The sequence below is a fragment of the Belonocnema kinseyi genome, chromosome 4 (assembly GCF_010883055.1).
Source record: "Belonocnema kinseyi isolate 2016_QV_RU_SX_M_011 chromosome 4, B_treatae_v1, whole genome shotgun sequence".
NCBI lineage: Eukaryota > Metazoa > Arthropoda > Insecta > Hymenoptera > Cynipidae > Belonocnema > Belonocnema kinseyi.
In genome coordinates, this window is record NC_046660.1 from 33,278,266 (window position 1) to 33,287,798 (window position 9,533).

Sequence of the window (9,533 nt, forward strand, 5' to 3'; positions counted from 1 at the left end):
ATTTTACTTACAAAAAAAGTTCTTAGGTTCAAAAAAACATTCAGCGAACTGAAAAACTGTGGTCGGTATTATAGGTATTTAGCTGTGTCACATGCCCTTAATCAACTTAGAGACTTTAGAAATTTCATACTAATATTTACGAGAATAATTTGAATTCAATAATTTTTAAAGAGTCTGCGATCAGTAGAAAGTTTTGGAATTGAATTTAATTGATTGAATTAAAAAAATAGGCTTGCTTTCTTAAAAAGTAGATCTTGTAAATCTGGGAAAGTCGTAGAATTTTAAAAAAGTGACTGGAACTTTTTTTATCTCACCTATTTCAAAGTCTTCAAACTTATTTGAGTAATTTAAGTAAGATTTTAAATTTTTGAATCCACACGGATAGATTTTTGTAATATTAAAAATAATAATGATTATAGTCATTCCAGATATTTTAGAAATTTTATATTAATATTAGCGTAAATTGTTTAGAGTTCAGTAATTGTTCAAAAGTCTGCGATCAGTAAAATTCTTTGAAACTGAATTTAATTGACAGGATTAAAGAAAGACTTGGAATTTTTTATAGTAAACATGTGAAAGTTCTAAATTCCATTTTTAAACCAGATTTATGTAGCAACGCTATCTTTCTGACCAGTATAAAGGCGGGAAATGTTATTTCTGAAATAGGATAAATGATCTCTATTTTTGCTGTGATTTAAATTAAATTAACTATAACCCTATGGCAATATTTTTCACTGAGTACAGCAACCAGGAGGCGAGTGATAGCAGAAATTGATGTTGATGAACGGGAAAATGTAGAGATTGAGCCAGAAATTCTGAAACAAACAGGTAATGTTCAGAATCCATGATTTACACCATATAACAATTTCTTTATTGTTTAAATATTCAGATTTCACTCCTTTTATTTTCCAATTTATAGAACTGTTTGATGATGACAATGATATAAGTGGCATGAAACTGTACGAGAAGCCAGAAATATATAAAAAAGGAGCGATGTTAGAAAAAGCAAAAAGCTTTAAACTTTCAAAAAATGTAAACTCGATCATCAATCTCGAAAAGCGTTCTCCATGTAAAACCCCAACGAAAAAGAAAAAGGGTTCGTATAAAATTATAAATTTGGTTGGAGTCTTCCAGTTTTATCAAAGATTATTTTTATTTTAAATCTCATTAGTTTTTCAAGCTCTTAAACAAAATATTTTATCTAAATAGAAAAAAGTTTTATGAAAGGCCTCTCGAGTTCTGAGGAAAGTGAAAGCAAATCAGAAGGTAGTGAATATGAACCCGATGGGGTTGATGATGATGATGACAGTGATGAAATTGATGATGAAGAATATCCCGAAACTGAAGAAATTGATGAAAACGAGGATAGCGATTATGAAGTCAAACCAAAACCATTAGTTCTTCAAAAATCAAAGTTAATTTTGAAGAAAAACTCTAATTCCGCTAAAAAAGTTTCCCACGAAAAACCTGCTTACAAAGATCTCGTAAGTTTTAACCTTCTTTTCCAATTATAGATTGACGTTCAAGGATAATTTCACCTGATATGTTTAGTTTAATTTCAAACTGTTTGTGATTGATTTACATTTTCCGACATTCTACAGCATTTAAATCCAGAAGATTTCTTTGAAAATCAATCTGAAAAAGTCTTGACGTCCAATCGCACACTTGGAAGGCTCAAAACTCAGAAGCTAGACAAAGAGAAAATAGACGAATTATTACAAAGTCAGTTACATATTTCCGATGCTCATAACGAGGGAATTTGTCGCCTCGAAGAAGCAAATAAATCGCAATTTCCTTTGTGGCTTTTTTTACTAGAGTAAGTTTCATTTTTAATTTCACAATAGTGTTCATAATATTTTAAATTTATTTTTAAAAATTTAAGTTATTAATATTCCATTGATATTTAGAGAAGGATTCAGCATATTGTTGCATGGTTTGGGATCCAAGCGAGAGTTAATCCACGATTTCCATCAGGAAATGATCGGTGGTTGTCCAACTTTACTAGTGAATGGATTCTTTCCCAGTTTAACATTAAAAGAGGTAAAATGCTACTTTTTACAATTGAAATTATTCAATCAATGATTTTTTCTACTTATCTGAAATTATATTTTATTTCATATATTTATAATTAAAGTATAAATTACAGAATTTCTTCTATGTTACATTTGAGGATACAATACTTGAGTTATGCGCATTTGCTTGAGATTTACTACAGTGAATTAGCTATAAATTACATATTTACTTAGCAAACGTAAATATTTTATTTATATCTAAGTCTGTTTAGTAAGTTTCAAGCAAATGAAAATCATAATTTTACGTTTCAAACTCGGCACTCTTTCGTCTCAATTTTTGTTTCAAATCTTACCAATAGGAATTTACAAATGTTTAATTATCCGCTTTCAAAATAAATTATTCGGAATTTAAAGTAAACGTCCCAGTAATCGCTATGCCAATTTTATTACTTTTTGTTTTAGTTAAATGAATATAATTTCTATTTGATATTATAAAATGCTGAAAATAAGTAGACTATATCATTAAATGTTGCTTTCACATATTGTTTTAACAATATATTCATATTATTTACGATTAAATTTACGATTTAATTATTAATCATTGTATTTTTTAATAAACCCACATTATTGTTTAGGAGAACGATTTTAAACATATACAAATTTTTTATTTAACGAATTATATTTTTTTCAAATTTCTTTGTATCGTCGTGAATGGATTTTCAATGAATTAACAAGGAGTTGATAAGATTTTGATTTTTTTTTTGTAAATCTTATAAATTCAGTACTGAGAATCCATTGAATGAGTATTAATTTTCCAAATATGCTTTGCCAATGGCAACCTGTTTTCGAAAAAATATACTTTTGTCGAAATTTGTTATGGACCTAAATATTTGTTTATTAAATTCAAGATTGTTTAAATAACATCAATTACATTTTCAAAAGTTGAAAATTCTATTGTTTATAATTGAGGAAAAATGAAAGTTCAATTGTTGGAAATGGAATATTCAACTCTCGAAAATCGAAGAAAATTGATACTTAAATTATAAACTGCTGAAAATTGATCGTTAAATTATAGACAGTTGAAAATTCTATTGATTAAAATAGAAAAAAATTTGAAAATATAAGAAAATGTAACATGAATTTTCAACAGTTGAATTTTCTTAAATTTTTAACTGTTAAATTCCACATGAGGATGTAATAAATAAAAATTTTAATCTATAAAACCAACATTTTGAAAAAAGTAGATTTTTTGTAAATGGGTCCTTACTCGCAAATAATAATATTTTTTTAGCAAATTAATAGTGTTCCAGCGGACTCTCGGTAGGGAATTTGTAAGATCTAAAAAAATCCTATCTCTGATTATCTTCTTGTAATTACAGCCAATTTTTGAGAAAAAATTCTTTAATGTCAGAAGTCATTGAAAAATCATTTAAAATCAATACAGCATGTCTTATAAAAAGATTAGGTCTTCTTTTTTACATGTTGAAATTAATGTTAAATCTCTATCTTATTTTTGAAATTGAAGAAAGCTAAAAAATCAATTGGTGAATATTAAAGAAAATTGATCATTCAAGTTTCAACAGATGAAAAATCAAGTTTTGAAAATCTAATAATTAAATGTTGAAAATTGGAGAAAATTGAATGTTGAATTAATAAATAATTGAAAAAATTGATAATTGAATTATCATCTGTAGAAAATTCATCCGTTGAAAATTGGAGATAATTGAAAATTGAATTATTAATTGTTAAAAAAATGACAATTGAATTTCCAACGTTTCAAAATTCTATTGTTGAAAATTGAAAATTGAACGTTCAATAGTGGAGTTTTCTTCAATTCTTAACTGTTGCATTTAACATAAGAATTTAATAAATAAACATTTCAATAAATACAATTTTTTTTAAGAAACTCGATTTTTGGAAAATGGGCCCTTACTGGCATATAAATATTTTGTTCTTTGGCAAATTAACAGCAATCCAATAGGCTCTCAGCTTAGTAGAGAATTTATGAGATATAAACAAAAATCCTAAATCTGACTATCTCCTCGTAACTACATCTAATTTGGACACAAAAATTCTTCAATATCAGAAATCATTAAAAAGTCATTTATCATTATTTAAAAATCCAACTTTTCTTATAAAAAGATTGTTTCTTATTTTCAACATGTAAAAATTAATTTTCAATTTTTCCCGTATTTTCCTCCCTTTTCCTGAAAAAATTGCCCTATTTTTTCTTTTTTGAGGTTCTTTGGCACTCTGACCCCTGAAGTTAATAATGTATAATAAATTATCTGTTTGATGTTATTATTTTTATCAGGGTAAATAAATAACATGGAAAATTTATAATAAATTAATTTTGTTCCTAAACAATCTTCTCTAAAAATACTTTACAGATCCTGGATGGAATATTGAAGGACCTGATGGGTTTGGAACCACCCACAGGTTTAAACGATTGCATGGAATTAATAGAGAAGACTTTAAAGGATAATCCGAAGGATCGACTCTATTTGTTAATTCATAATATCGACGGTCCCATGCTTCGTTCGAGCAAAGTTCAAGATAAGCTTTCCTACCTTGCCAGTTTTCCCAATCTACACTTAGTGGCTTCTGTCGATCACATCAATGCTTCCCTGTGTAATATTTCTAAATATTTATTTTATTTTTAATCTAATATTTATCAGGGTGTCTACCTAACCGAGAAACCGAGAAAAGGAAGGGAATTTAATTCAGTGACCGGGATTTTTCGTTTATTGTCGAAAATGACACGTGATGCTATTTGTCAATTTAAAAAAAAAATTTTAATCTTGAAAGTCTTTAAAATATTGATATATAAAAACTGAAATTATGATTTGAAACAGAGGTCCTAGGGTATCACGAAAGGCAAAGAAGAACCTAATTTAACAGTTTCAAAAACCATTAAATCAAAATTTTCCTTTTAAAGACGATATTTTTGCAATAATCGATACAGTTTTTTTTTGTATTTTGTTTAATTATTCTTCCACCAAGCACCGTATTAAAACAAAAGTATAAGTATATTCTGCTAATCAAGCAAACGTGGATCCATAATCAAAAATCTATTATTTTGTTGAAAATTCATTTTTTTGTTTTTAAAAATGCAATCTTTTTATTCAAAATTCTTTTTTATTTTTTTGTTGAATTCAACTGTTTATGTTTTAAAATTAAAATCTTTTGTGGATGAAATGTATTTATTTTGTTAAAAATTCATTCTTTTTGGTTGAAAATATATATTTTTAACTGACAAAAAATAAGTATTCCATTTTTGGTTAAAATGTGTATTTTTTAATTGAAAATCATTCCTTTCTTTGGCTGAAAATTAAACTATTCCATTTTTTATTGAAAATCCATATTTTTTGTTAAAAATTAACTGTTAGTTTGAAAATCTATGTGTCTTGTTAAAAATTTATATTTTTTGGTAGAAAATAAGTCTTTTTGATTGAAAATGTATCTTTTTCCTTCAAAATAATTTTTTGAACTGAAAATTTAACAAATATATTTTTAATTTTTTTCTTTTTTTTGTTGAAAATTAATCTTCTTTAATTCAAAATTTATTTATTTTGTTAAAAATTCGTTCTTTTGGTTGAAACTATATTTCTTAACAGGAAAAATATAATTATTTCATTTTTGGTTGAAATTTGCATTTTTTATTGATAATAATGCATTTCTTTGACTGAAAATTAAGCTATTAAAAATGTTGTATTGAAAATCTATATTATTTGTTAAAAATCAACTATTAGTTTGAAAATCCATGTGTCTTGTTAAAAATTTATATTTTTTGTTAGAAAATTATTCTTTTTGATTGAAAATGTATCTTTTTCCTTGAAAATAAATCTTTTAAAATGAAATTTTGTTTTGAATGAAAAGTAATTTTTTGAACTGAAAATTTAACAAATATATTTGAAGTTAAAATGTATTCTTTTAAGTTCAAATTTTATCTTTTTTTGTTAATAATTCGTGTATGTTATTTAAAACTTTGTAGAAAATTTGCTATTTTGCATGAAATTTTGTTCCTTTATTGTACTCTTAGGAATGTTTAAATAGCCAAAATACGGATACATGATAGCCTGCCATGGAATATAGTATTTACGTTGTGATGAAATGAGAAAAAAATCAAGAGAAAAAAACCGTTGAGGTTTCTGCGTGAATTGGCTTTAAATATTTTCAGAAAAATCGCCCCTAGTTTGTCAATTTTGAACTTTTTAAAAATTTTCATACCATTTTTGAGTGAAAAATAATTCTGTGACTTGAGCATGAGCTGCCTGACCGATATGAAATAAACTCAATCTATAATTCTTACTTGGAGCAGTGAATTTCTCAGAAGAATTGCAATATTTTTACTTAGAACCGGGAATTTTCAAAAATAATTATAATTGTGATTTGGAACAGGGAATTTTTCAAAAGAAGTAAAATTCTAAGTTGGGTCATGGGAATTTCAAAAATAAGTACAATTATATTAGATCCAGGAAAATAAAAAATTGTTTAGGAGAAAAGCGGGAATTTAAAATCATCCATCTGGTAGACACACTGTTTATGACATTATTTTGGTTTAAGTTTAATTTTTATAATAAATTTTTCTTTCTTACAGTATGGGACAATGCAAAACGCTCAAGATACAATTTTTATTGGTGCCAAGCGACGACATTTTTGCCTTACAAGGAGGAAACTTTATACGAAAATTCGTTAATGGTTCGACAAAGTGGAGCTCTTGCCTTATCGTCTCTTCACAACGTCTTTTTGTCCTTGCCAGATAAATCACGTTCTGTTTATACTATTCTCGTTAATTATCAGATAGAAAACGGCGGTGCTAATTATCAAGGTGGGTTTTCACTTTCTATTTAGATTCTCTCCTAAATCTATTTTACTTGAAAATTATCTTGAAATAATTTTTATCGTTTTTTAAATCTTCTTTTTTAGGAATGGCGTTTAAAGACCTTTATAAAAAAGCTCGAGAGGGATTTTTCGTAACGAATGATGTTACACTCCGGGCACAATTAACCGAATTCTTGGATCATAAATTAGTTAAAGTGAGACGTGCGCTTGATGGCATTGAGTATCTTAACATTCCGTTAGATAACGCTTTGCTCAAACAATTTTTAGAACAGCAGGAAGAATCTTAGCAATAATGATTCTTAATTTTTTAGTTTAATTTAGAATTTTTTTCCTTGTAAATTGAAATTAGGAGCAGTTAGTATTATTCTTTACGGAAGAGACTGGGCACTTTTCTGTAATCTTGTTTTTATTTATAATTATAATTTTGGTATAGATATAATGTTTAAGTCAGAAGATTGTTTTTTAATGTTAAACATAAAGTTGATCGTTCCAGTAACATTTTAATATAGAACTGTAATTTAAAAAGAGCTAAATAAAAAAAAATATTTTTCTAATCTAGAATAGTTTGTACACACAATTTTATATAAATCGTTTTTTTTTTAAACAATCTAGAAAAATGTAAACTTCAAGCAGTAGAAAAATTAAATATTGTTAAAATAAAGAGCTTTCTGCTCGCTTCTCGCGTGTTTTTTTTTTTTGTCTCGCGACTTTTTTATCATGTCAATGTGACAATTTATTTAATAATATTAAGATACTTCAGTTCGACATCTTATAAAATTTATTGTTTACAACATGATGTCAATCTCCTTGCATGGAAATGCTTTATCTTTGATTTTCTAGTTGTTAATTTTCAACTCCTTTGCATTTTATATGAAAATGATTGAATTTTAAAAATCCTAATGCACAATTGTTAAATTAATTATTTTTTATCAGATAAATTTAAAAGATATAAGAACAATTAAATTATAAATGTTGACAATATTTAAAATTCGTCAATTTTAAGCAGTGAAAATAACAGTGAGTTTGCTTGTAAATTATATTTTTTAATGAAAAAAATCTATCAAATCACTTAAAATGTCACTTGATACTACACGATATGATACTTATCAATAATATGGATATCATCTTCAAAATATAAATATAAAATTATAGTTTTGGACGCGGATTTCTAAATCAGTTTAATTTTTGAGGCCTTGAAACTAAAGTTTATTTGCTTCAAAAGTTTTAAGTTCTGATTTAAACTCCTTGATGTTGTAGTATTAAAATAAAACATTCAAAATTATTTAGTTTCAAGTTTTGTGAGTTACAAATTTAATAATTTTAATTTAAAATATTCTAAATTTCTTTCTTTTTATACTGTAAACGTACAGAACGATCTGCTTTTTAAATTCTTTAATATCGTAGAATATTGAATTGAAAGACTTGATAGTTGCACAGTTTTCAGTTTAAGGAATTTGTTACTAAACAATATTGAATTAAATTTCTTCAAAATCAAATCAATGAAAAACGAAGGCAATAATTTTTCAAATTCAACCCTTTAAAATAAAAAGATTTTAGAATTAATATTTAAAATTGTTTTACAAAAAAATTTTGTTTAAAGTTAAAGGCTTAAAATAATGCAATTTCCAACATTGGAATCATAATAAAATCTTATTATGTATACTTATTTTTAATTTTTAATTTTCAAGGTAATATCTTAAAATTGTAAGATTTTTAGTTGAAGATTCATAAAAACATAATCATTTAGAATTGCAAAATATTAAATTGGATTTGAAGAATATATAGTAATTCAAAATAAAATAAAAAAATGTAATGATTTGAAATTAAAAATTGTGTTGTTAAGAATCAAAATATATATAATTTAAACTATTTTAAATGGTTACCTCAGTAATTGAATAATTTCTCATTGTTAAAATTTTATAGTTCTGCATTTTCATATTCAACGCTAAATTTTGCACTTTAAACAGTTTTAATTTTGCAAATAAAATTGAAATTTATTTAAATTTTCTTCAAATAATTAACATTTTTAAGGGTTAGAATCTAACAAACGTTTAGTGTCACAATTCTTGGCGACTAAACATTTTTTAAGTTTTGAAAGAAGTTCGGATTCTTTTAATTTTTAATGATCCGTTGTAAACATTTTTTTTTTAAAGTTCCCCATCAAAATAAATTTTTATTTTCAATGATTTTTTAGAACAATACACTAATGAAAGTATATAATGGATCATTTTTCTATTTTGAATGGTGAAAATTACAATAAAATTATATTTTGACCTAAGAAAAATTTGTCTGATATATTTTGATATTAAATAATAATTTTTTATACAATAACAATTTAATATTCTAGAATTTAAAAAACTTCGACTTTGAAACATTAAATTTGTTTCAATTTAAAATTATCAAATTTTAGTCGCTTCGAATAGAAAATTATTTAAATTCAAAAGTTTTATTAATACAATTTCAATTTCTTTGAATTGTAGAAGATTCAATTTTCAAAATTGTTATATTAAAATATTCCGTTTGTATTGTTTTCTAACTTTCTTATTTTAGACATTTTCATCTGAAATCATTCAATTTGGAGATCCTAAAACTAAAAATAAAATTTAAACTTTTATCTAATAAAATTTTACAATTTCCAAATTCTTAATCTTTAAATTTCAAACATGTGAGCGTAAT

General features: G+C 25.2%; 1 protein-coding gene across 1 annotated transcript in view; it reads left to right on the top strand.

Annotated features, from left to right (window-relative positions):
* The window catches only part of LOC117171425 (origin recognition complex subunit 2), a 9,952-nt gene extending 2,540 nt beyond the window's left edge, over positions 1-7,412 (top strand). Inside the window, exons 2-9 of the mRNA XM_033358738.1 lie at positions 745-828; positions 920-1,096; positions 1,210-1,484; positions 1,602-1,816; positions 1,908-2,040; positions 4,403-4,643; positions 6,613-6,843; positions 6,942-7,412. Coding sequence (XP_033214629.1) covers positions 745-828; positions 920-1,096; positions 1,210-1,484; positions 1,602-1,816; positions 1,908-2,040; positions 4,403-4,643; positions 6,613-6,843; positions 6,942-7,144 — 1,559 coding nt within the window. The 3' untranslated portion in view covers positions 7,145-7,412. The remainder of the gene's footprint in view (positions 1-744; positions 829-919; positions 1,097-1,209; positions 1,485-1,601; positions 1,817-1,907; positions 2,041-4,402; positions 4,644-6,612; positions 6,844-6,941) is intronic.
* The last annotated feature ends 2,121 nt before the right edge of the window (positions 7,413-9,533 follow it).